The sequence below is a fragment of the Drosophila innubila genome, assembly GCF_004354385.1.
Source record: "Drosophila innubila isolate TH190305 chromosome 2R unlocalized genomic scaffold, UK_Dinn_1.0 1_C_2R, whole genome shotgun sequence".
Classification (NCBI taxonomy): domain Eukaryota; kingdom Metazoa; phylum Arthropoda; class Insecta; order Diptera; family Drosophilidae; genus Drosophila; species Drosophila innubila.
Window position 1 is genome coordinate 10,869,754 of NW_022995374.1, and position 26,955 is coordinate 10,896,708.

At 39.3% G+C, this 26,955-nt stretch overlaps 1 protein-coding gene across 1 annotated transcript in view; it reads left to right on the plus strand.

The window, feature by feature from the left end:
- The window catches only part of LOC117782918 (probable serine/threonine-protein kinase dyrk1), a 62,562-nt gene that overhangs the window by 25,947 nt on the left and 9,660 nt on the right, over window positions 1-26,955 (plus strand). The window contains exon 2 of the mRNA XM_034620014.1: window positions 8,349-8,714. Coding sequence (XP_034475905.1) covers window positions 8,349-8,714 — 366 coding nt within the window. The remainder of the gene's footprint in view (window positions 1-8,348; window positions 8,715-26,955) is intronic.

Genomic DNA, 26,955 nt, shown 5'->3' on the forward strand with positions numbered 1-26,955 from the left:
TGGCAGTGGCAGTTGCAGTTGCTTTGATCTCTTCGCCCAGTTTAGGGTAGTTTTTGCACCCCGGCAAACGTCGCAGTTTTAATGAACCCTCCTTGTTGCTGATTCCTGATCCTGTTGCCATTGTGGCCATTGTTCTCGCACTCTCGCATTCATCATTTGCCTTTGAATACGGTCGCTTTTTGTCTGCTGTTTATTATTAGCCTGGCAAACACATCCGTCGATCTGCTTTTTGCCTACCATTGTTATTGTTGGGCATTGCTCAATGTTGGTTTAATGACTTGAATATGTCAAATGTCGCCCAGTGCACAACTCATTGTTGCGTTTGTTGCTTGTCGCTCGACAGGGGGACAGTCAAATGTAGTCATTAGTATTTGAAATTACGCAAAACATTTGCAAAGGAAATCGAGAATGTTTCACTTTTAGTTGTAGAGCCATTAAATGAAGTAGAGAATTTTATTTGAGTATCTTCACTGAATCCAGGACCCCTAATGATATATCCCATTCAGATAAAGTCATATGGAAAGCTCCTTTCGACGACATGGTGTAACTAGAAATTCGCATAAAACGCATTAGCATTGGGATACTCGAACAGATGTCCTCGCATTTTAAATTCACAAAACTAAAAGCGATGCGCTGTTGACAAATCCGCAAGGGTAAAACTTGGTAAGACAAAGAGGATTCCCGGGTTGCCCAACACCTTAGCTCGTTGTTGTATCTACTACTCGTAGATAGATATCTAAGCCAACTGAGTGCCAATGACAGTCAGTTGTTGTCACCCTCTGGACAGAAATTCGCACAGCTGAGCGCTGTTAATTCCTGCCGTTGAATGCGACGAATGCAAAGTGCGACAATGCGAGAATGCGAGAGTGCGAGAGTGCTTAGAGGTGAGCCGAGGAAGTTGTTGCCAAAGTCTGTCGCGTCTCTAATGCATGTTGGCATTTACATAATTCCCCTGACGAGAAGCGGGGCAACACTTGACTCGAGGCAAGCACCCAGAACGAGAACAACAACCAAAGCCAATACCAAAACCAAAACCAAAACCAACACCCGAAACAGAATTAGAAGCAACCCAGTTAAAGTCAGGCAAATATCAATTACAATCACGCAATCTACTATATATGTACAAGGAACACTTCGGATCTTGATCAGGGACAACGGCCAGTGAGAGAACAACAAGCAAATTAATTGAAATCAATGCAAATGTCGGGCTGAGAGTTGGAAAACCCTCAAGGGTTGAGTTCTGTTTCGTTCTGTTTCGTTCTGGTTTTTCAATTTCTATAGGCAATCGCATTTGTCAGCGGCTTAAGTCTGTGCACCGCTAACCGTTAGCCGTGCCACATCCTCCCCTGCCATCAGGACACAAGGACACCAGGACACCAGGCCACCATTGGGCCATTGTTGTCAAACATGTCAAAGCAATCGCAAACATTTGGGCTGCTTTTAATTTATCAATGCAAGTTGATTCAGTCATTTTTCTCTCGCTCCGCGCTTGATCTATGGATTCCATTTCGCGGTTTACTGAGCACATGCACCATCAACAGAATCAGGAGCATCACAAGTATCAGGAGATAACGCGCCGATAAGCAACAACAGTATCCTGACAGCAGCTCATCTGCCATTCCACGCGGCGGTCTCTTTGTGTGATAAGTAACTCATTTGGTCGCCGGCGGGTCTGTCCAATATGTCCTTATGTTGTCCTGCGCTGCTGTTCAATCCGCGGTGGCTTTTGTGGGTTGCACGTCCTCCGACGGAGCAGCTTGTCTTCGTGCCGATGACACTCTTCAACATATGCCAACAAATTGTTGTATTCAAAACGTAAACGGGTGAAATGAAAAGCGAATCTCATTCTTAAGAGATGGGTTCATTTAAATTGTACAAAAATAACTACTATAGGCTAATTAATTTTCACACTTTTAACTAACATCGAAATAGATTCATTAAAAAATTCAAATATTTGACTTTTTATACCAGTTACTTGAAAAATAAGTAAAAGGGTATATTGTGTTCGTTGGAATGTATATATATTCTTGATCAGCATCAATAGCCAAGTCGACATAGTCATGTGTGTCTGTCCGTCTGTCCGTCTGTCTGTCTGTCTGTCTGTCTGTCTGTCTGTCTGTCTGTCTGTCTGTATAAGCAAAAGGATCTCAGAGACTAAAAGAACAAGGGGGCTCCGCCCCCTGCTCGCTTCGCTCGCCTACCCCCGGCTCGCTTCGCTCGCGGTGAGGTGCGGCTACAGTCGAGCACGCTCGACAGTAGGATACCCTGAGCCCATGTACTCTTTTATAAAAGTTGATTGTTGCCCATTTTCAATGGGCTCAGGGTATCAAAAATTACACACGCGAAACTATGAACAACTTTCGGTTTTCTGAAGTCACTGTGCTTATCACTGCAGACTACGTTATTAATGCCTCACTGAACTAATACATCACTCGATTACGATTACGACTTGCGATTTACCAATTTATCAATTTCTAATTAATTTTAAATAAGTTTAATATAATAAACTTTAATATAATAAACTTGTTTAAAATTAATTAGAAATTGATAAATTGGTAAATCGCAAGTCGTAATATTAATCGCTTGCAATCGATGTAGCGTGTGTCAAGAGTAGCCACAAACTACAACTTTGCTCAGCCTGCAATCTGGCAGCACCCATTTTCCTCTCTCACTCTCTCCCACTTACGCAACAAATTCAAGCCTGTCAAAGGCTTATTATTTTGCAGCTTTCAGTGCTCGGCAAAGATGCAAGAGTAGTGCTGCAAAATGATCGCTATTTCTCTCATGCAATTTCATACATACATAGCTATCAGCTTCTGCTGATAATCAAATTGTATATTTGTATATACATAAATTATACATTAACATTTTCATTACATGATATCGATAATATTTTTGCTTATCGCTTAATTCTTATTTGGTACCAAAAAAAAAATGGGTACTTATTCGTTCTGTCTTTGTGCGCGCCTTGCATACAAACGTGAACATGCTGTCTCGCTCGCACGTTTGATTTGCCATCCAAATGTAATTATTCAACTAAATCTAAATTCCGAAATAACTTCTTTATTTATGGGTCAATCGCTTTGAAATTTTCAGGGTCGTTTAATACGCATACTTCTCAACTGATTGTTCAGTTAGGGAGTGCTTTGTCAAAAATTGCGCCTGTAAATCGTTTTGTGCAATTTGTGGGCGAAGGGGGCGTGGCACCTAAAATTGGAAACAAACTTGACCTGCGTATGGTATCCAGGAACCTACATAACAAATTTGAAGTCTCTAGGTCATATAGTACTTGAAATCGAAGCCCAAAAGAAAATTGGTACTATTTTAAGTCATTCTTACTGTGTTTGTGCGCCTTGCATACAAACGTGAACATGGTGTCTCGCTCGCACGTTTGATTTGCCATCCAAATGTAATTATTCAACTAAATCTAAATTCGAAATAACTTCTTTATTTATGGGTCAATCGCTTTGAAATTTTCAGGGTCGTTTAATACGCATACTTCTCAACTGATTGTTCAGTTAGGGAGTGCTATGTCAAAATTGCGCCTGTAAATCGTTATTTTTCAATTTGTGGGCGAAGGAGGGCGTGGCATCAAAAATTGGAAACAAACTTGACCTGCGTATGGTATTCACAAACCTGCATTCCAAATTTGAAGTCTCTAGGTCATATAGTACTTGAATTCGAAGCCCAAAAGAAAATTGGTACTATTTCTTACTGTGTTTGTGCGCGCCTTGCATACAAACATGAGCATGCTGTCTCGCTCGCACGTTTGATTTGCCATCCAAATGTAATTATTCAACTAAATCTAAATTCCGAAATAACTTCTTTATTTATGGGTCAATCGCTTTGTAATTTTCAGGGTCGTTTAATACGCATACTTCTCAACTGATTGTTCAGTTAGGGAGTGCTATGTCAAAAATTGCAACTGTAAATCGTTTTTTTTCAATTTGTGGGCGAAGGGGGCGTGGCATCAAAAATTGGAAACAAACTTGACCTGCGTATGGTATTCACAAACCTGCATTCCAAATTTGAAGTCTCTAGCACTTACAGTCTCTGAGATCGACGCGTTCAAACAGACGGACAGACAGACGGACAGACGGACAGACGGACAGACAGACGGACAGACAGACGGACAGGGCTAGATCGACTCGGCTGTTGATCCTGATCAAGAATATATATACTTTATGGGGTCTGCCACCCCTCCTTCTGCCTGTTACATACATTCTGCCAAACACATTATACCCTTTTTTGCCCATTTTCAATGGGCTCAGGGTATAAAAAGCGTAACCAAATTTGGCACACAGATTTCTATAGACTCCACGCAGATCAAGTTTGTTTCAAATTTAAGCCACGCCTTCCTACGCCGCCGCAAATCGCGAAAAGCAACCACAAGCACTGTTTATAAGATAATACAGTTTTAATGGTAAATAACGTTATCTATTAATATTATTTATAATCTCACTTAACTGCAGCAAGATCGGACAAGTAGAACGGGAGTATTAGCTAACCAAAGTTATTAATAAAGTTATTATTTTAATACAATCACCTAAAAGTATGCAGTAGTTTTTGTTAGGTAATAATTTATTTAAAGTACTTTTATATATATTGTGCTGTCTCGAGAAGAGACCATTGGTATCTTGAATGGGTCCGACTGGAGAAAATTGGCTGAGTTCCTGATGAGCGCAATCCGATATAGGAATGCCATAATAAATTATAATTTTTAGTTTAAGTACACATAGTTGTAATAATAATGAAAATATTTTTAAATTGTTTTTTAGAAACGAATTTCAGGCAGACGGCTTAAAGCCATGCTTATATATACATCAGTTCCTTTTAAGTAACGTATATCTCGTTTGTGTATATAAAAGAAACACTTATAATAAAAGAACTACTACTACTACTATATTGAAATAAGTAACGGGTATCCTTTGGTCGGGATCTCGACTATAGCCTTTCCCACTTGTCTGTTATTAACATAATTCAGGATATACTATAGCTTAATTAATTAGCTTACAATAAAAACCTCTTTACGCGGTAAAAGTCAATTAACGAAAGTCATTAGATGCCCCAGAATTTGCGATATCCAATTTTGTGACGAACAATATTCTATTTAATATATAAATTATATAAGAACTATAATTATAAATAAAAATATTTCGGCGCTCTGCACATTGCGCATAAAATTCGACAATTTTATACCCAAAACAATGTTAAATAAAAAATAAATTTCAACACATTTTGAAAGAATATTTTCCTCATTTTCCAAACAAGTTGACACTTTTTCACCGACATTAAATTTTGCCATTCACATTATTCGCATCGGCTGTCAAACAAAAATCCCACAGTGTCTGGTCACACTGTGAACAATTTCATACAAAAATTCCTTAACATAGTAGGCATTTGACCGACATCGAAAACCCGATTGAAATAGGACGTGTTTTATTCTATTCATCAATCAATTTTGTTGTCATATAGTTTAATAAAGATTCATGACATATATCATTAAACTCATGACGTTCCCTACAAACGATTGATGAGGCCATTAAATCTAGCTGGATTCCCTATTTTTCGATTAACAGTTTAAAATAGTGTGTATCCATCCATTGATTGCCTTTTCATCTGCTCAATTTGATTTTCGAATTTTGTTGTGTTCATTCGGATCTTTAAAGGTCAGTTATGGCCCAATACAATAGCAATTTCCGAACATCAGAGGCCGTAAAAACGTTTGGCAACACGCGTCGCGGTTTAAAAACCAATGTCAATAAATTTTCACTAGAACGAATTTATTGGTAAATCCCCCGAAAGGGAGAGCCGTCTTTATGACAGGGACACAGGCCACGATTCAACTCGTTGACGACGCGGAAATTGGCGACTCGTCTGAACGTCAATAAAGAGCGCACATTTTGTTGCAAACGCTTTTTAAGTACGACGAGTATAGGCCACAGTCAAGGAAATCTGGACGAGCATCATGTACGAGGATGTCTGAGAATTGCCAAGTGAGGCGCGCGTCGTTTGGCGACAAAATAATGACATCAAATCGCATAATTTGTGCGACAGGCGAGCCATGAGTAACCCCAAAAGGTTAGCCAAGGGTTAGGCCAACCAATAACAAAAAAAACCACAACAACAAAAATCAGCGGCAACAACAACAGGGGCAACTTTATCGAAGTAAAAGTCGAGGAAGCGTCTTTCAAATTGCCTGATTTAGTAGTCGCTTGGGGGCAAAGATGGCATAAAGCATGCTCCAAGGATTTGAACACTTTGCCACATGTGGCAGCAAGTAGGACAGGGGCCAGTACCAACTTACAACAACAAAAATAGAAAAATAAATATAAAAATGCTCGGCAATAAAATTTGCGTAAATAGTCCAATTTGCATTGAATGCTGCCTTATTTATGTGACTTTCCTTTGGATCCATCCCCGAAATGGGGCATGCCCTCCACCAAAGAGAAACCAAAAATGAATCACACTTTTGCCCATTGTTATGCTTTTCAATTTCGTTGTTATTGTTGTTAGTTGTGTGTGTATGTTGCTGAAGTGTAAATTTGCCAAATTTTGTTAAAAGCAAAACAAAATAAAAATGGACCCGAGAACAAAGCGAAACAAGGATGTGGATATGGAAATGGAAGTGGAAAATAAGAATGAAAATAGGCAGACATTATTCTCGTTTTCCTTTTTGAATTATCAACGGTACATTTTGAAGGATAAATTGTGCATAATTTATATAGGCAAATGGCAAATGGAAGTCAAAGATCAAACTGAGACTTGGTAATGGTTCCTAGCGTGGCCAATTTGTTGGCTTAAGACTAGCCAGCTAATTAAGCCAAAATACAAGTACATAACTACATATGTATGCATAAATATATACAGCAAATGTTCCATTGTATTAATTGCCAACTTTTACCAGACGAAAGTACTCGAAACTTTTTACTCAACGGAAAATGCAATCAAGCCAAGCAATTAACAATCGATGCTTAAAGTGCTGCCAATTAACAATTAACAATCAGGCATCATGCTTGGCAGGCCCAAAAGTTGGTGGAAAGTTTTTCAACTTTTTGAGCCCACATTTAACGTGATTTTTCAGTGAATAAATGCGCTTTTTAAAATTATCAATTTCAATAAGTATTTAAATGACGGGGGAGTATTTTTGGGTCAGCACGCGTATCAAATGTCGAGGCCAATCAATCGATTGATGACCACACGAATTCCATTGGCATCATTAAATCAAGTGAAATGATAAAGTATTTCGATTTCACACGCACCCAATACAATTCGAGAATGTTATTCCAATTATAGACTCTTGATGGAATGCATGTTGAGATTGAATTTTGTGTTTCGTTTTGGCTTCAATATGATATTTAAATTGATGTAATTAAATGTGATTATTTAGCCGTCTAATTGCTAAGCGAACGTTGCGTGTCTCGATCACATCTCAAATTGAGTCTATAATCGAACACACACGCACACTATATGTATGTGTGTGTGTGTGCGTGTGTGTTAACTGACTTATTAGCTCGTTATCTATCACACTTAATATTTACACAGTTGGGAGCTGAGTACGACTATAACATCAGATGGCAACCAGTAAAAGCCAGGCCAGATGAGCTGATGAAAAAAGAGAAGAGACCTGAAAATGCGATAGAATGGCTTGCTTAAAATTCAAACAATGTGTTGATGCCTTCACACCAACAAAACATGCATAATTAATATGCAAAAGAAGCAACAACAACAACAACAACAACAGCAACAACAGCCACAGAAAGGAGCAACTTTTTGGTCGAGCTGGAAAATTGAAAGGGTTAGCATACTTTTAAGGGCGCTGCGAGAGGTGGCGAGGGATGGTGAGGGGAATCGAGGCATTAGACGACATTTTGCCACAGCTTCATTATTACAGCTTCCGCGTCAACATCATTTCCGCAAACAGCAACAAGAACAACAGCAACAACAACACGCACACACACACACACACACACACACACACACACTCAAACGCAGTTGTTGCCATTATTGTTGTTGTTATTGCCATGCATAATTCATATGTGAAAAGCGACAATAGGTGGCAAAGCAAACGAAGCAAAAACATAACCTCAAACCTCTTGAATGACAGTGAAAATGCTTTAATTGGGGCTCAAACAACCCTACACTCCCCACTTCCAACTTACCCTGTTGCCCCCTTTCAACACATTTGCATATTTCAATGCATGCAATTAGGCGTGTGGAGGATGAAGGAGACTTCGAGAAGGGGACTGCCAACTGTTACAACATGACAGAAAGTTTAATTTTTTGTTTCAACTTTTTCGACTGCAATCTAACCTTGAGTATTCTCTCAATTTTCCATTGTTTTCCAGCAAAATCACGCCATTTTACGGTCAACGGTTTGAGTGCTAATAACACGCTTCAGCAGCAACAATATAACCTGCAACAGCAACAACAGCAGCAGCTGCAGTCGGCGACTGACACACGCAACATCTACAACAATCCCTACAATCCACAACAACAACAGCAACTACAACAGTCACAACAACAACAACAACAACAACAGCGTACTGCACACCTCTTTAAGGCGCTGGCTGCAACTGCTGCTGTCGGTGGCAACAACAGCTTGAATCATCCGTACGACTTCTCGAGCTCATCATCATCATCGAACGCTAACAACGAGCAACAGGGATCATCATCATCGGAGGCAGACAATGCGTTTCTAACTCATAATAACGGTGAGTTAAGAGAATCCGATTTGATATAACAAACAGATATCTTGAAATATCTAACTTGAGAAGTAAAAAATATATGAAGGAAAAAAAGGGAGCTGTTCTCGAAAAAATGCTTATAAAAAGACATTAAATGTGCATGGATACAGACAACTTAAAATCCCCTCAAAGAAGGACAGGGACAGAAATGAAGAGAGTACAGTACAATTATTGGGGGCATTTAGAAGGTAACTTTGACCACCAAGAATGATACCTGTTTATAACTTATCTCATTTGGTATTGGCATCACAAAAAAGTATCTTACAAATAAAGCGATACCTGTTACTGATTGTTTATTACGAACGATGAAACTAAATTTTTCACAAACATAGTAGGCTGATTTAATAAAAATGGTATCATGTCATTTAGCAGGTACTGATTACTTATCCATTACAAGTGAAGAAGCAATTACTGGTTTCGTAAAATTAAAAGAAACTATCAGATGGATTTAATTTACTGTGAAGCTTACGAAAGAAAGTATCTACAAAAGAAAAATTATAGATATGTCGTTCATTTGCTTTAAGAGTACAATAGAGTAAATAAGCGATATACATATTTTTTATACGTTTTATACATGCTACTTAAAGCATTTTCAGTGCAACCTCAAGAATAAACAGAACAATTAAGTTACAGATTTTTCTTAACATGGCAGGGTTCGAACCCAGTTATCTTTCAAACTGTAGGTCTAGTTATGTGATAGTTCGGCGACTCTACCAGCTGAACCACAAGCGATATACAGATGCCAATGATATGTTATGTTATATGAGTGTTATATATCTGCATCGATCTGGAATGTATATATTAGGCAGCGATTTGCAAAATGTGCGATATCTATGTTATTGTTACTTAATAGTAAATCCCCTTATTCTGCTCCAATATCGAAATCGGTAAATTTTAATAAAGCTATGAGTATTCGAGCTTATCAAAATGAAACTTAGGAAGAGAGAGAGAGAGAACGAGCGAAAGGGGGAAAGAAAATTCAAACCCGACTTAATTGCTATGATCTCTCATTATTTCCTTGAAGTGCACTCGAGATGCAAATTGAATTAAAAACTAAAGCAATTAAAAAAAACAACTTCCGAGATCTTAAGTAATATTTCCTCTCGTGAATAATTTTTGCCTCTGGTCGCACAACAAATCAAAAAACTTGCACACCTGCCTGTTCCTGTTTAGCTGCCAGGTTGCCATAATTTGCACGCAATTTGCATTTCAAGTGGCCAATCCCGATCTCACTCCCAATCCCGGTCGTAGTCCTAACTTAATGCTCAAGTTGGCCACTAGCCTTTGCTTGGCTTTCCTTACCTCAACTTAACTTGGCTCTGCCTTCTAATTACAACACAAAAAGGTGCTCATAGCTCAGTCTGACTCCAGGTCTCAGTCCAGGTCTCAGTCCAGGTCTCAGTTCCAGGCTGGAAAACTTGGCATCCAAAGCGGTGGCAGTAAGTGAAATTTATGTGTGTGTTCATAATTTGTAAAAGCAAACGGATGCAGAACGTGAAGTCGGAAGCAGAGAGCGAAAGAGGCAAAGAGTCCTTAAAGGGATAGGGGAGCGGTAAATGAGAGTTTGTTTTGGTTGCAGGAGACGGCACAACAAATTACAGGGCAAGGCATTTGGTTAAGGTGTGGTTGATTTATGTGGATGCACATCATCCACAGGTGAGTCGAATAATCATCGAAAATGTTACAGTTGAGATATTCTCTTCTTGCTCGAGATTCTCTTCTGTCTGATCTCATTTCGATTTAAAGTTGAAAATCTCCTGCTAAAGTCGTAGGCAGAGTATTATATATTTTAGAGCAAAGTTGGCTCTATCGTTATCCTGTCGTGCCACATTATCAACAAATCATTGCTGCAGTAGCTGGCAAACTGGCAAAACTATAAAATGTGGCAAAGTGCAATTGCCGCACAGGACAATGGCAGTCGTAGGTGGCAGACGTCGGGTGAGGCAGGCGGAGAGGGACAGACACGACACGACGGCAGTTATGCAATAAAAATCATTAAAAAATATAAAAATGAAAGCGGCAAGCTAACAAGGAGGTTGCATGTTGCTCGGAGCCGATGCTGATGAAGCCATGGAAAAAATTGAAAATCTTTACAAGCAACGAACGCGTCGGGTAACAAGAAACTAAACGAGCGCCCAGCGCCATAAACTTAAATCACGATTAAAAGTGTGATTATCCTTGTGGCGCTACAAATCGCCGCTGCAGCTGACAGAGCCAGACGACGCGACGGCCCAGGACATCGTCGTCCTGGCTCTGCTCTTGCTCTTGTAGCTTCTGTTGTTTGTTGTATGTGTGTAAGTATGTTGTTGCAGTTGTCTGATTTTATATCTTTACAACCAGCCGCGACTGTGGATGAGTAGTCAGATTCAGAGCAGTCTCAGTCCGAGTCTGGGCCTGAGTCCTTGGTTAGCTGTCGCTGTCGCTGTTGCCTTTGTTGTTCCCATTCCCCTCACTTCTGTAATGTTTTGTTTTGCTTTGGCTTCTGAACAGCCTGAGAAGACAGTGCTTCTAGACAGCACACAAGATGTCGAAGTATCAACAGCTAACTATGAGATACATATGCATGTATCTACGGGTCTATGCATATGCCAGATAGATAGTGAAAGATACTTATACAACTTGCACGAATTAAAGTTCTGCCTTAAAGAGACACAAACATTTACTCAACAGAAAGAGAATTTATGTAATCAGTTGTTAAATAAAGTTTCCTAGGGATTTATTGTGATTTGGAATTATATCCTTCAAATGAAATATTTATGTAAAGCGGAAAAGTCTAAAAATAAAAACTACATATAAACTGGAATTAAATTCTTTTGCATTGTCCCTTGCTCAGCCTATAATATTAGTATTATTAGCACTCGCATTTGAAATAAGTACGAGAAATCAAAGCCAAGTTTCCTGCATATGTGCAGAATGTCCATCAATTGTTTAGCAAGCCCCAGTCCCAATCTCAGTCCCTGCCTTAACCCTAACCCTAGCCCTAAGCTGTCAATTGTGCTGCAGATTTTTGCCAATTTTACAAAACCGACCTAAGGACGATAGCTCCTGCCTCGATTTCAGTGTAAATACAAACAAACGAATGCAAATAAACAAGGCGTAGAATGCCTATAAACAAAGGAGCATTCGAGGGTGGACACTGGACCCTCCGTCTGTCTGTCTGTCGTTCAGACGGTCGGCTTATCACAATTGACCCATCACACGAGCAAATGGCTTTCTCTCTCCCTCTCTGTCTGTCTGTCTGTCTGTCTGTCTGTCTGTCTGTCTGTCTGTCTGTCTGTCCATTGGTTTTAACCCCCAAGCCGAATTTGACATTGGACAATTGACTCTCGTATTTCAGTGATGAACTTAACTTATGTCAAAATATGCGATAAGTAATCCTTTTCGGCTTCGACAGTCCACTTCCTGTCCCATCCAGTCGACCATTCGAGCCAGTGTAAATATTTTGTTTCTAGTGATAATTTCATGGGGGTTTAGTTGATGGCATTGCCATTATTGTACATTTTGTACATTTGTCACGAAATCTAAAACAAAAAGTCTGTTTACGTTTCCTTTCAATGTCGATCTACTAATGAATTGTGACAGGAAGGGAACACACGATAGGAGGGGGAGGGTTAAAGTGGTCAAGGCGTCTTTTGTTTGTTCTTCATTTGTCAAGAATTCATGGGCCTTCTTTTATTTTTATAATGAAAAGTTGGCGTAGCTTACGACTTGAATACCCTGAGAAATATTTTAAATTAAAAATATGATTTTTTAAAATAATTTATGCACCTAAATTGATTATCATCAAACAGAAAATAGTAAAAAGTGAACCTTTTTCAAAGACATACTACCATTATTATTGCATTATTGCTCTCTTGATTGTATTGACTCTCGTAGAAAATCACCACAGTGTTTCGTGTTTCATGAAAATTGTATAATTATATTATATATTTTTATTTATTATATTATTTTTCATGTCTTTTTCATACATTGTTTTTTTTCGTGTACTCCAGTTTCGATTGCAACATTTTCATGCTTCATCTTCTGTATCCTTCCACTCCGCAGAGAAAGACATCTATCTATCTATCTATCTGTTTGCCTTGCTTTATCGACAGCTATCAGCCCTGTCATAGCATCAACCTTGAGCAACCCTAAAGGTCCGGTAAACTCCCCAGTTTTATGCCGAGATTCTCAATTGCGATAATCTCGGAATGACTACGCAAATACGAGTCAAATATTGGCAAAATTCGAAAATTCGCTGCGGACGTTTCGGTCAATTCATTGGACACGATGAAGAAAGTCATTCTGGTTCTGGTTTCAGTTCGAGTTCGAGTTCGAGTCCGAGTTCGAGTTCGAGCTATTTGACTGGGTCTCCACAACTGTTTATTTTGGCTTGTAACAATTGTTGTTGCTGTTGGTGCTTGTATTTGTAGAGGCATTGCAAATTCTGTGCCCGATACTCAGTTTCTCCTGCTTTTTTCTGGCACATAAAATTTGCCGTATTGTCAGATGAAATGCGTCTCCTGGGGGCGGCCAGGACGATTGGGCGGGTATTTGTGTTATGGGGCGGATTGTGGGTCGACTGCCCTCTATTATATGCACATAAAAATAAATTCCAAGACTTTATTATGCCCATGTACTTGTCATTGTCGATGTGTGTGCAATGGACTGTGCTTTCAGGGGTTTCAGTCGGGGGAAGTTGCAATTGCAATTGCAATTGCAATTGCTGTTGCTGTTGTTTTTGTATTTGTTCTTGTTTTTGTTTGGGGTCTACAACTGGGGCGCAATGAGGGCGCTTTTTGCATTTGTTTGTATGCTGTGCAGAGTTGTGTTTAATTTTTTGCTAATGTTCAATTGAATAACATGCGACTGGTTCATTGAGTTCTGTTGATTCTGTAATCGATGAAATGTGCATGACTTTTATATGCGGAGAATTGCAGCAGTTGTTAAGAACTTTAATTGAGTTATCGTATTCTATTTTGGCTGAATTCCATTGACCTGATCTCTCAATCTCAATCTCACTCTCACTCCCATTTCCTTACTCCAATTTCCTTCCTTCCCGGTGTCCACTGGCGTGTGACCTGCCAACTCAACAGAGTTCACTGAAGCACAACCGCCTTCTCGAATCGCGGACAAACAAAAACTCGCTCACTTATCGGCGCAAACAAAATGACAGTTTGATGCACTAAAAACTTGCAATTGGCCAAAAGTAAGAGCCGCCTTTCAGGCGCTACCTAAGTAGATGACGCCAAGTCGGCTGCAGGCAAAAGTTAATCCGTGCAAAAACAAGTTAGATTCGCGATAAGACTGAGATACAAAGGCTCGCTTATTGATAAAGTAAAGTTGGCTTTAAATTGTCCATTTGCAACTGTAATTCCATAATGTCAAGTACGAGTACACGTATATACTCACAAAGAGGCGCTACAGTTCGAGTTGACAATCTCATCTTCAATTCACATGAATACATTTTGCTCTTAAGCATCCAAAGCACTTGAGCATGCCTTTTGGTCTCAGTCAAGTGGGAAGTTGTGGTCAGGCCATTATAACTTATAAGTCGGTCTACTCTCTCCACCCTCTTTCCTCTTCCCTCTGTCATCACTTGAGCTGTCGCTCAAGTGGCGGGCGGTTGGCAAATTTTTGGCCATGCCATTTTCCAAATGAAATTCAAACTGACATCGAATCAATTTAAATCAAATGAAGTGCACTTTTTGACTTTCTGTGTGGCCCGGCTTCACACGAGATTTGTTGAAATATTGAGAGCATCACAGCCAAAGTTCAGGACAGGCCGGAAAGCAATCGAGCGTATCCTTTAAGTGCTTAGCCGAAAGTGGCATAAACTTTAGCATAGTTTTAGTAGTTTTTGGCAACGCCTCTGCCTTTGCCCACGTTTAAGTTGTCGTTGATGTTGCAGTTGACATAGTTTCCATCCAGCACGTGCAAATGCCACGTGAAAATGGACTTAAAGTTCCAGTTCGAGTTGTAGTTGGAGTCAAAGTTGGATTCCGGGTCGAGTTGCCCAGTTAAAGTTGGCTTCGGTTGAGCTGCAGCTCATTACGTGGCCAGCAGCTCAAATGATGTGACAAGTTGTTGACCAAATTAGAATTTTGTTCTAGAAATGCGCACAAAAGTATGCAAGAGTATTAAGAGCAGACAAGGGGCGACAAATGAGCAAGAGTCTGGACTCCGGTCTCCAAAGTCCAGGTGTCCGACCGACCGACCGAACGACCGACCAATTTACGACCCCTACTTCAGTCGAGAAAACGGTGCCAGCAATTTAATGAGCTGCCATTTATATAAAAAGGAGCAAAGTGGCCAAAGGTAGCCAAATATTTAGCAACATTGGGAAGGTGGAGGAGTTAAGCACAGACAAGAAGAGAGACAGAAAAACACCTAAGGGTACTTGGGGCACTTGGATGGGTACGAGTACGAAAGCGAGTAGGGGTACTCACATGGATGGTGCTGCGAGTTGTGGGTCTGTGATTCATGCAATTCGCACAGCAGCTGGCCATAAAAATGGCTTAAAATGATCATCATAAACGTTGAGTGAGCAAATATTGCAATAAAAGTAAATGACTGAAGGACGTCGTAAAATATTTATACGTGATGCACACACACACACACACATGCCAAAGGAGAGGAAAGACTCATGAATATCATAAGAATAAAAAAAGGCGAACCGAGCTGCAAAATTAAGGCAACAATTGAGCAAGTCGAGCAAAAAAGTGCTAAGCATGCAGAAAAGTATGCGATGGGGAACAAGACGAGTAGAATTTGACCTAATGATGAGTTTTTATGAACAGGTGAACAAATTGAAGGCAACATAATTATGTTATTCAGTGTCTACACTCTCCACTGCCAACTCTGACTCTATTTATGGTGTCGTATTATAGTAGAAACTTTGTTATAAACTCTATTTTATGATAGTTGCAATCAACCCACACCAAAGCTTTGCACTTGCCTCTCGTTCTCATTCTTGGTCTCGTTTCTGTTCTTTGCGAAAAGCTGAGCCATAAAAATCTGAAAGCATCGGGTGCCATAAAACTGTTTACAGCGAGGCACCTAAAAGTAGGAAACGGCTACGAAAGTTCATTCAAATTGAAATTCATCAAATTTTAATATGACCATTTTAAGGATCATACACATTTGTGCTTCAAAACAGTTATTTATATATTTTTAACACAATTTGTGAAATAGATGTCATCAAATTCGTTTGCCACTGATTAAAATTCCAACGCTCGTTTTACAGTTATGCTGTCTTTTAAGCTCACAGTCCTCAACATGCTTCATGTTATTAAAAGCGGCATATTCTTTGCTACCCCAATTTCAAAACGGGGTGTCTCTTGCTCTCTCATTAACTACCCCTCATTGAAATCACATCTCTGTTAGCTTGCAGAAGTTTCGTCAAGTTTTTAACGACCCCTATTGCAACAGGGGTAGTTAGATAATGTTAAATAACATTGCAAATACCCCAGGGTAATTGGCTTAACATAAATGTAAAACTAACATGAAATTGAGCAGGAAACTAACAGTTTCCTTAAATGCTGCAATCTAGGCTCTGTTGTTTAACAGAATGTTAATATTATAGAACTAGCATGTGAACTACTTTAAATATTATTTAAGCTCTGGACTTTACAGCTGTCAATTAACAGACAAATGTAGAGAGCTTTTCGAACAGAGCTTAAAGCTTTTACCCTACACTTATAACTGTACTATAAATTTAGTAGGGGAAAGGCATTCTTAGGATTAACAGAAAGTTTCTTTAGGGAGCTTTCAGCCCCTAAATGTAAACTGCAAGTTACAGCACACGAAGGGACTTACAGAGGTTGTTGCTCATTATAGGCTGCTCGCAGCGACGCCTACGTCCGCGTAGACGTCGGAAAGGAACACACACACACTCACAGAGAGAAACGATTGTTCGTGCTGCATACTTTCAGGAGCTGTCCGCTGCTATTTTGGCTTTTGCATAACTTTTATTGTGTGCGGCAGGCGGCCAAACACAGCTGGCGAATTTCGGTTTTGAGAGCACCGACGAGAGCATGCGGAAGTGAAATCTCATCTCTGCCGCTGCCGCAGCCGCTGTCGCAGTCGCAGTCGCAGTTAGCGTCGACTGTTGCTCATCTCCGAGTGTGCTATCTATGCCTGAGTGTGTGTGTGTGTGTGTGTGTGTGTCGGTGTCGGTGTTGGTGTCGGCAACGACAACGACAACTCGTACAACGGTGACGATGAAGCTGATGCTGAAATGCGGCCGGTAGTCGCATCGTCGCATCAGGCTAACGCCGCCATAACGCAACGCATTCAATGTGGCAAGCGCAACAATGAGTTGCTGCCGCCGCTGCTGTTGCTGCTCTTCTGTTTCGCCGTCGTCGTCGTCGTTGCCATCGTCAGCATCGTCGTCGTTCCCGTCGTCGTCATTCCCGTTGTCGTAGTCGTAGTCGTCGTCGTCGTCGTCGTCGTCATTGTCGTCTTTCTCGTGTCGTGTGTATGCAATTTTGCATTAATTTTTGTTGCTGCAGCCAAAACTTAACTGCAGTTTAGCGTACATTTTCAAACGACGTGCTTCGAAATGCCGTTCAAATGGCCAATTGCAAGTGTAGTGAACATCAAGTATACGCCGCTTGTTGCCAGTGAGCTGTTTGTGTTGTCCAATATATCGAGAGTACGCAAAACATTATTCCATTTGGCGCCAAAAACTGTCCAAACCGTTCTCAAGTGCCCCTCTGAGTGTGTGTGTGTCTCTATGAGTGTGTGAGTGTGAGTGTATGCGTCCATAACAAGTTGGCAAACATAGCGCTAGAAGAGAAAACTCCATTTTCAGAGGCGCCATCATACAACTAAATTTTAGGCTTCTCATTCCACTAAATTAACTTACATTTAGTTGCCCATTTACACATACATGTGTGTGTCTCTGTGAATATGTGTGTTTGAGTGTGCTTGGGTGTGTTTGAGTGTGTGTGAAACTCGCAACATCAACGCCTTATGGCTGCTTGTTATTTATGCCACTGCAATCTGTAGTTGTCCACAACGCTGCGTATGCGTGATATTAACAGGGAAAAGCATAGATTGAATTTAAGTAATTCTTTTAAATAAAATGAAAGTATTTATAAAACTTAACAGAATTTAATCTGTTAATTAGGTAGCACAATTGGCTTGTTTACCTTCTCAATAGACTCAACACTCAGCTGAGAAAGCAATTAAAAATGTAAGGAAAAACTCCTAAATCAACACAACCCAGTGACGATTATCTATTGCAAGTGTAAATTAAATCAACAGCCACATTTGAGTAATGCTGTAAATAGGTTTGTGTATCTCAAATCACTATCTGTATCCGCATCTCTATTTTATTCTGTATTTACATTCGCAATCGTACATGTGTTGCTCGGCGCACTTAATAAACATCACTTTCAATAATAATATAAGCAGCCGCAGGCAAGCCATAAATTTGACTGAGTACTGTCTCGACAGCTGCCGCTTGCCGCTCTTATAATTCGCGGGTAAATAAGGCAAACTCTTGAAACTGAAACTAAACAGCGAAACTTTGGCAAATAGCCGACAGCGGCAATTGCTACACGCGCGAACATATCCAAAATGTAAATTAACAAGCAAACAGACAAATAAACATACGAACAAACATTTCAACAAATAAACAGAGCGAACGAACAAATAAACCAAGCACCCGTCGCCAATGTATGAATGGACATTAGTGTGGGTGTGACCAGATTGGCATTCACTTGTCCGCGCAAAGTGTTGACCAAAATTCAATAATTTGCCAGGCAAGCACTGTAAATTGCAAATTGCACAAATCGCAACTTGAACTAAACTGAACGACAATCTAATCAATTCAAGTCTGGCTGGAACTTAATAATCCTTGCTTCAATTACAAACTAATCACATCAGACTGATCAACAATTCCCATTAACACTTGGATCTGAGATTGCCACGCAACTGATTTAATCGCCCGAAAGTTAGAAACAATTTTCGATTATTCGATTATTCAAACTCTTGTTGGATGCTGCAACTAAATGTACAATGAAATTGATTGTCCAAAAGGTAAGTGAAAAGTGAGACAATAATTGTTATTAAGAGCTCTTGGCTTCAGTCAAAGTCGCACAACTATTTTCCAATTGAATGAATATTTAAAATTTAAAATAATCGTGCACTTAGAGTACTTGTTATACGTTTAGATGAATGTCTCACTTGTTGCATAAATTCATGGCTCATACGAATGTAAGTGGCCACATCAAATGGGCCAAGCTCGCCTGAGACTCGTTAAGGAATTGAATAAAGGCTTTTAACGCATTTGCCAGACCACAAAATGAATGCAACTCTTGTGGGTGTTGTGTGTGTGGAGCATCTTCCCTGCTGCGTAACATATTAAAAGAAAATACATGAAAATGCCGGCAAATATTTTATCAATAATGCAGACAGACGAATAAAAATAGAGAAAACCAGAAGCAGAAGACTGAAGACAGAAAACCAAGGCATGCCACGAGTCATTGGTGGTGTCAGTCAAAGGCTTCGTCGTCTGAATATGCTTCTATTTCAGCTGCAACTGCTCACACAATAAATTCGTGAAACCATGCAGCAGGGAACTCCTGATAATCATATTACACATACGACCCGTTATCCACATAGACACTTTCTAGCAGAGAGGACACTTATGTATGGTATATAGGCAGCCTGTCATCCAGCCTTTAGCTTCTTTAAATTTAACATTGCTCAAGTCGGTTTCCATTTTGAATGCAATTTAAATATTTTCATCTATTGTTTTAAAAAGCCTTTGGCCTCACATCACTTTTCTATAAGCCCGAGTCTGGTTGGCGATAACAAAACTAAATCTGGGGCTGTCCTTAGATTATTATCTGAGAAATTCGTCAGGTTTCAATGATCTAAATACCTTTTGTGCTAATGTAATTGAAGAGTATGATTAAGTTATCGAATTCAGAATAAGCACTTTTAAGCAAGTCAGAACAAATTTCTTATTTCCCAATTATATTTGAATTGAACAGTATTAAAATTTTTAGTTCAACATAGAGCATCTGAAGTTCTTTAGGTGGTTTTCAAGTCCAACTCTGTTCTACTTGTAAATGCTTTGAATTCAATAATAATCGTTGCATACTTGCAGGCTGGCATAGGAACGGTGTCTCTTGGAATTTTTCAATTTTATTTATGTATTTACTTATTTACACACACACACACACACACACACATAACAACTTCGTATGCTTGAACTTATGTATGCATACATGCAAGGCATTTGTTGTGCTGCTGTTTTGCTTTTACTTGATTCGCTTTACATAACATATAGCCAAAAGTGAATGTATGTATGTGACCCTCCACACGCACACACACTCTTGTAAATATATGCATAAATAGATGTATTCATACGCACGCCTAGTGCAAGGCAGGATACCAGGGCAGGAGCCCGAGCAGGAACCACATGCGATTTGCATAGGGAAAAATATCATCAAGGCGCTGGCGGTTAGTTTGTCTCTGCATGTGTGTGTATGTGTGTGAGTAAGTACGAATGAGATGTTGCGCTAGTGATTGTCTCTTCTTGTTGCTCGATTCGCCCTTCTTTTGTTTGTTGCTTGCACTCTGCTTGCTGAAAAAAGCCGTCTGAAAAGCCAACACAAATGTGCTTTTTTTTGTACCTACACTAAAAAAAACCAACTTCAAAAATCAAGAACATTCATCCTAAATATTTAGTTCTTAAAATAAGACCATTTTAAGACCAAAAGCTAATCCTAAGAATATTAATCTAAAAAGTGGCAGCTCTTATTATAAGAACAAAAATCTTAAATTGATAGGAAATTAACAATATGTCATATTTTATTAGAAACCAGTAGAGATCCCGCGAAAACTCTTTCCAAAGAAAAAAATAGTAAAGGAATACTTTTAAACATATAAAAACAAAAAACAATTATAAAAAATATTTTAAAATTTCAATTTTTTTTTATTTTTTGTTATTTGCTGACTTCAAATTTAAGAACATTTATTCTTGTAATAAGAACACTGATAAAAAAAATGTTCTAAAATCAAGATTTTGGTCTCAGAACTAAGATTTTTGGTCTAAAAAATGCGTCGAGAACATCAAATTCTTGAATTAAGAGAACACATCTTGATTTTAAGAACATTTTAAATAAGACCAAGTTCTTATTTTAAGAATAAATGTTCTTAAAATTAAAATCAAAAAATAAAATAAATGAAAATTATTTTTTATATTTATATTTTTTTTTATTTTAAAATTTTTATTTATTTATATTTTATTCTGTTTTAATAATTTTATAAATGTTATTTTAATTTGTTACGAGGGGGATTCGAACCGCCGCCTACTGCTTCACACCTGAAGCGGCCTCTCTAACCAGAGCGCCACGGTGCCATCATTTGTTTGATACGAAATAGTACCTATTTATATTTTCCTAACAATTTAAGATTTTGCTTCTTATATTAAGATTTTAAGATTTTTTAGATTAATAATCTTAGTTTTAGTAATTTGGTCTTAAAATAATCTTATTTTAAGAACAAAATATTTAAGATGAATGTTCTTGATTTTAGAACTTGGTCTTTTTTTTCAGTGAACTTGCTTTTATTTAAAATGTTCTTAAAACCAAGATGTTTTTCTAATTTTAGAAATTTTAAGCACTATTTAGACAAAAATTCTCGGCTTTGAGATTAAAATCTTGATTATAAAACATTTATTTTATCCGTGTTCTGCGTCAGTATTTGTGTCTGTATTGGTATCGTATGTGCAAGTAGCAGGCACATACGCACACTGTTAAATATACATTTGAATTCCGTTTCAAGCCAACAAAATGCTGAGGGGGCTCAAAGATGTGGCATGGAGGGAAGGCGGCTTGCAAATTATTTTTAAAGGTAAGAAAAATATGTAAAAATATATCCTTTAGCTCATTGCGCACGTGTATGTGTGTTGAGTGAAGAAAACGAGAAATAAAAAAGAATGAAAAGCTGGCAACATAGCTGGAAATATTGTGGAGGGGGGCTGGGAAGGCGTGGCGAAGGCCAAAGATGCTTACAAAAGGCGCCGTGGAAATAAAATAAAAATGTTAAAATAAAAAGCAGCGATGGCAGCATCTGCCGCCAGCAAAAGGATTTGCATGCATGTGTCTGTGTGCGTATGCGTGTGAGTATGTGTGTGTGTGCGTGTGTGTGGGCCTTCATTTGCCTTTTTGCCAGAACGGGACTCGGCACTCGGCACTGGCGACTCTCCCCAGGGAACTATTGTTCTTATTGTTGCCTTGGATATTTTCTACGCTGTTAAGTTGACGCAAAAGGCTCTCAGGATCTGGCTGCATTTGCTCTGCCTCTGTCTGCGTATGTGTGTGTGTGTGTGAGTGTGTTGCGAGTGTGTGGAAAGGTACTAAGTCGGAACAAAGCTCAAAATTATGCAACATATTTTTTATTTTATTTCCGTTTCTCGAGCTGCTTTCTTGCCTCCTTCATTCAGTTTCTTGTCTTTCCTGTTCCCATTTTCTTCCTCTTTTTTTGTACATATTTATTGCGTATTAAAGGAAAAGTTGAAGTGCCAGGGCATTTGCCTTGAGGTTTGCCCTGCCAACGCGCATAATTAAATTACGTATTTTACTTTGAGATGCTATTGAACTGATTATGAAAACGAAATGCGATTCCATTTACCATTTGGCTGCCACTTACTTGCATAAGAATATAAATGTGCATCAATGCAATTTATAAATGGAGAAAGCCAGTAATGGTATAAATAGATATAGCTATAAAGATAGATATAGGTATAATATAGATTTCGATTCCATTCTCATCTTTTTTTCATGCAGTTCTGTCTAAACTTTAAAATGAATATTCCAAATTCCGAATTACTTTGCTTTACTTCTTACAACGTCCAGCTAAAATTGCTCAATTATGTAGCTATAACCGAAATGTCCAAAAATTTAATTAAAATTGCCAAAGTTAATTTTGCTGGCACAACATACAAAAAAATATTTGCAACAGCAACTACACAAGTAAAAGAAGCGTAAAATATCTAAATATGCAACCACACACACAACAACATCAACAAGAAGAACAGCAAAAATCCAAAGCTCTACAATTTTATACTGCTACTTTTGAATCACACACACACACACACATAGTCACCCATGCATACACATATACAATCTCATGCACTAGCACACAGACATACCAACTGGGTAACGATAGAAAGGAAGAGAGAGGCGAAAACTTTAGTTTCAGACTGTGTACTGCGTTTTCAAATGAATTTAATTCAATGTCCTTTCAGTCATTCATACAATGGACAACGGCACACGTTGCTCTGACATTGTCCTGCATTTGGATTTGGTTGCCTCCAAGGTGGAACTTTCTATGAGGTCCATTCAAGCATCAGTCTCGGTCTCGGTCTCGGTCTCAGTCTTCGACTTTTGCTTTTCAAAGCTGGTTTTTGGAGCTTTCATTGCCTGTAAAATAGTGAAAGGAAGCATCCGAAGAAATTCTCGATGTACATATGTAAATTCTTGTCGTCAAAGAAATGACCAAAAGCAAAACTTTTTGACACTTAATGAATAGCCAAAGGGAGCAGGAGCTGGCTATGGGATTGCTTGATTGGCTGCTCTTCCAGAAAGTGGAAGTGCTTGCCGAGGCGTATACTTAATATGCAAGCACATGTTTACTTTGACATACTTCTAATTGGGCTTAGCATAGACAGATGAGACAGAGAGTTACACCTTTAATAATCAAAATTGTTGCAGTTAGAGTACTTTCCACGAAGCGGTTTATGAATTTGAAAGTTGCAATTCTGTCATTAGAATAAATTTGACATTTAATAATAATTTTCCTTATTGATTTTTACAAAACTTTGCATAATGTTTCAAAGAAGTTGCTGTCTTTTGCTGTCCAACTCTTCGAACCACTAGCCAAAAGTTCCAAAAACCCGAGCTTCTCGCAATCAAGTTCATTCAATTCGTCCTCTCACATCTCCTTGTTGCTCCCGGTCTGTCAGGATGGAAAACTAACAAAATGTCTTAGGGCATATTGCCGTTTCGGGTTCTGTGTAAGGAAATAAAAGACAAAGCGGCTCGAGTTGCCAAGTAGCTTAGCATGAAGAGACGAACTTGGCATTCGTTCCGTTCCGTTCTGTTCTGTTCTGTTCGGCCCACTTGGCATATGGTCATGCATATTAACAACCTATTTTTATAATACCAGACAGAACAGGACAGCAAGCTCAGGACTACACTCCCACTTGCCACAGCGACCGTTTAACTGACCAGAACGGCTTTTGGAAATGTCCAGTGCCCATTAGCATGCCATGGGTCTCTGTTTTGGGGTGGAAAGGGAGGAATGGAGGAAGGGAGGACTCGAATAGGATGGAGGAATCTTAGCATGACTTACTCAAATGCACATTGGCAGGCGTTGTCAAAGGCAGTTCCAAATAGGAAATGGGCTGTGCTCGTCGTCACCCTCGCAGTTGACATTTTGGCCATTTAACTTGGAATCCAAACTGGCAGTCAAACGGGGTCGTCGTCTAAGCTGAAGCTGAAGCTGAAGCTGAAGTGGCCAGGCATTTAAATTCAATCGTCGCATTTTTTATGCGTTTCCTTTTCCTTTTTAATTTGCTTGTTTCATTTCTCTTCAACTTCCACTCTCCTTTTTTTTTGGCATGGGTGTGTCCTTGACGTCCATATCCTCTTCATGTATGACTAACATGTTATTTTTTCTCTGCTTTGACTTCCGTTTCAGTCGCATCGAATGTTTGGCTATGTATGTGGATGTGTGTGTGAGTTTGTGAGTGTGTGACTGTGCTGTCTATGTGAATGTCCTGCGGATGTAATAATTGTCAGCAGCACTTTGCGTAGTTTAAACGCAACACACGCAAAAATAGTCAGCATGCAGGAAATGCTAAAGTGAATTTTATGCAGGACGAAACTCTTCTTTTCTATCACCATATGCAAATCGATTGTCCAATTGAATTTTAAGTGTTTTTTGATATTTTTTTCACTGCAAAGTGTCGCAAAGCTTACGGCGTGCTGGCATATGAAATGTAATTGGCCATCCACACTCGGCTATCCATGATTTATGTTATCAATATTCAAGTATTTGAAGTTGCATCTGTGTGACTCAATCCTCAAAAGAGTTCTCGAATGAATTTTCAATGTACACATATATTTAAAAATATATAAAGTAACACGCGGCTAACAATATGCTCACATCGCCTCCATTAGAGTCATGAAATGTAGAATGAAATAAAAAAAAATCGGAAAAGGGGAAAGGGAAAGGACCCCGACAGAAAGAATACCCGTTACATACTTTTAGGAGCTTGTAATCCTTCAAAAATTTAAACTACCATTACTGCCGTTCTGTTAATCCGACCTGCTTGCGATAATAATAATAATTGATAACGTTAATTACAAAATTATGTTATATCTGAAAGCCGATGTGTGTGGTGGTCTTTCGTGATTTGAAGGGGGCGTGAAAAAAAATGTAAAACAGAATGGATTCGTATTGGTATTATAGAAGTTTCTGTGTTAAAGTTGGTTGCTTTAGCTCTTATGGTCTCTGAGATCTAGGAGCTCATACAGACGGACGGACGGACGGACGGACGGACGGACGGTCATATATTTAATCGTACACAGTAAACAATTTTATTTATTTTTGAAATAACGGGTATAAAAAAGGATTAACGCTTTGGTTGTAATTTTAAATAATTTAAACTAGCTCAATATCAGCATCATTCTTTTCCGACCATTAACTAACTTTAACTTTAACTAAATTACAAATAGGCAGCGGCGATTCTTCTGCGTTGTACATCGTGTTAACGGTCGGCAATAACTCGACACACACACATCGGCAACACCCAATGTACCACACATGCATATCTATAGACACACACACATACGCATGCATCTAGATACAAATAAGCGCATTTAAAAACATTAACGCGCCGAGCGACGTCAACAACAAAAGGGGAGCAAGGACGACTAGATAGGAAAGAGGGACGCAAAGAGGAGCACTAATAAGAATGCAAGGCTGTAGGGGAGAAGCGAGAAGGGGAGGGAGATAAAAATTGCGCAACATGACAGCAAAATGCATATTATGCATAATTAACTGTTTATGCGAATGAGTGACAAGCGAAAGGACGTGGACCCGGCAAATGGCGACGTGCCAAAGCGCAGCATGAAGCAAGAGAAGAGAAGAGAAGAGTAGAGAAGGAACTAGAAGAAAAAAAAGGGGAAGAGAGCCTACGACAATGCTGATGCTGATGATAATCATGATAATGATAATGACAAGAATAATGATTACATTCGCTGAAAGTGAAACAATGAAAAAGCTGTCGCTCGGCCCTGGCTCTCGTCCTGATTGTCCTTTCCTGTTGGGCTTCTGCTAATTTAGACGTTGACTGTTGCTGCGCTGCTTCGGCTGCTTTGGCTGCTGCTGTGGCTTTTAATAATTCACACCCCAAAGCCAAGCGAGGCGAAGAAAAAATGGGTTAAAAAGGAAAGCAGGATGGAAATTGTGTATGAGGAACGTAGATCAAGGGACATGGGGCAGGGGGCAGGGTGAGAAGGGAGATGGGAGATGGGAGCAGGGGGCATGCTGCTTGTTGCTGCCTTTGTCATTTGGCCGACGTCGCTTTCACTCTGCACACTGTCAATTTGACATGTTTACCATGTGTCTGGGCCTAGGCATGTCCCTCTGCCTCTGCCTCTGCCTCTCCTACTCCCTCTCTTAGTGCTTCTCTCATCCTCTACCTTTCCCCTTTTCAGGTCTCATATAACAAAAGGCTTGTTAGAGAAAAAACCATAGCACACAATCCCGGACAGGCTGACGAGACACATTTAGTCATTGGGTTTCAGAGAGCCGAGCAAAACTTTTTAGACTGTTCTGATATTTTTGTGGTTTTTTCTAAAAGTTGCTCGTCGCATCGAGATGAGCCAACAACAACAGCAACAACAACAACAAAAAGACAACAGCAGCCAACAGTAGAAAACCAAACACTGATACATATGTAGCTTCCACTACATGCGTGTGTGTGTGTGTGTACAAGCGTGTGTGTGTGTGAGTGTGTGTGTAACAGTGAGTGCATGCGTGTCTGGACTATGTTTGATGACACGACAGCAGTCATCATTGTCTTTGTTGGCAGAGTGCGACTTAATAGGTTGCTGACTTTGATAAGCCAGAACGATAGAACAGAACTACCACAACAAAAATTCTTGAATTTCAAGATTCAATATACCCCTATTATTGC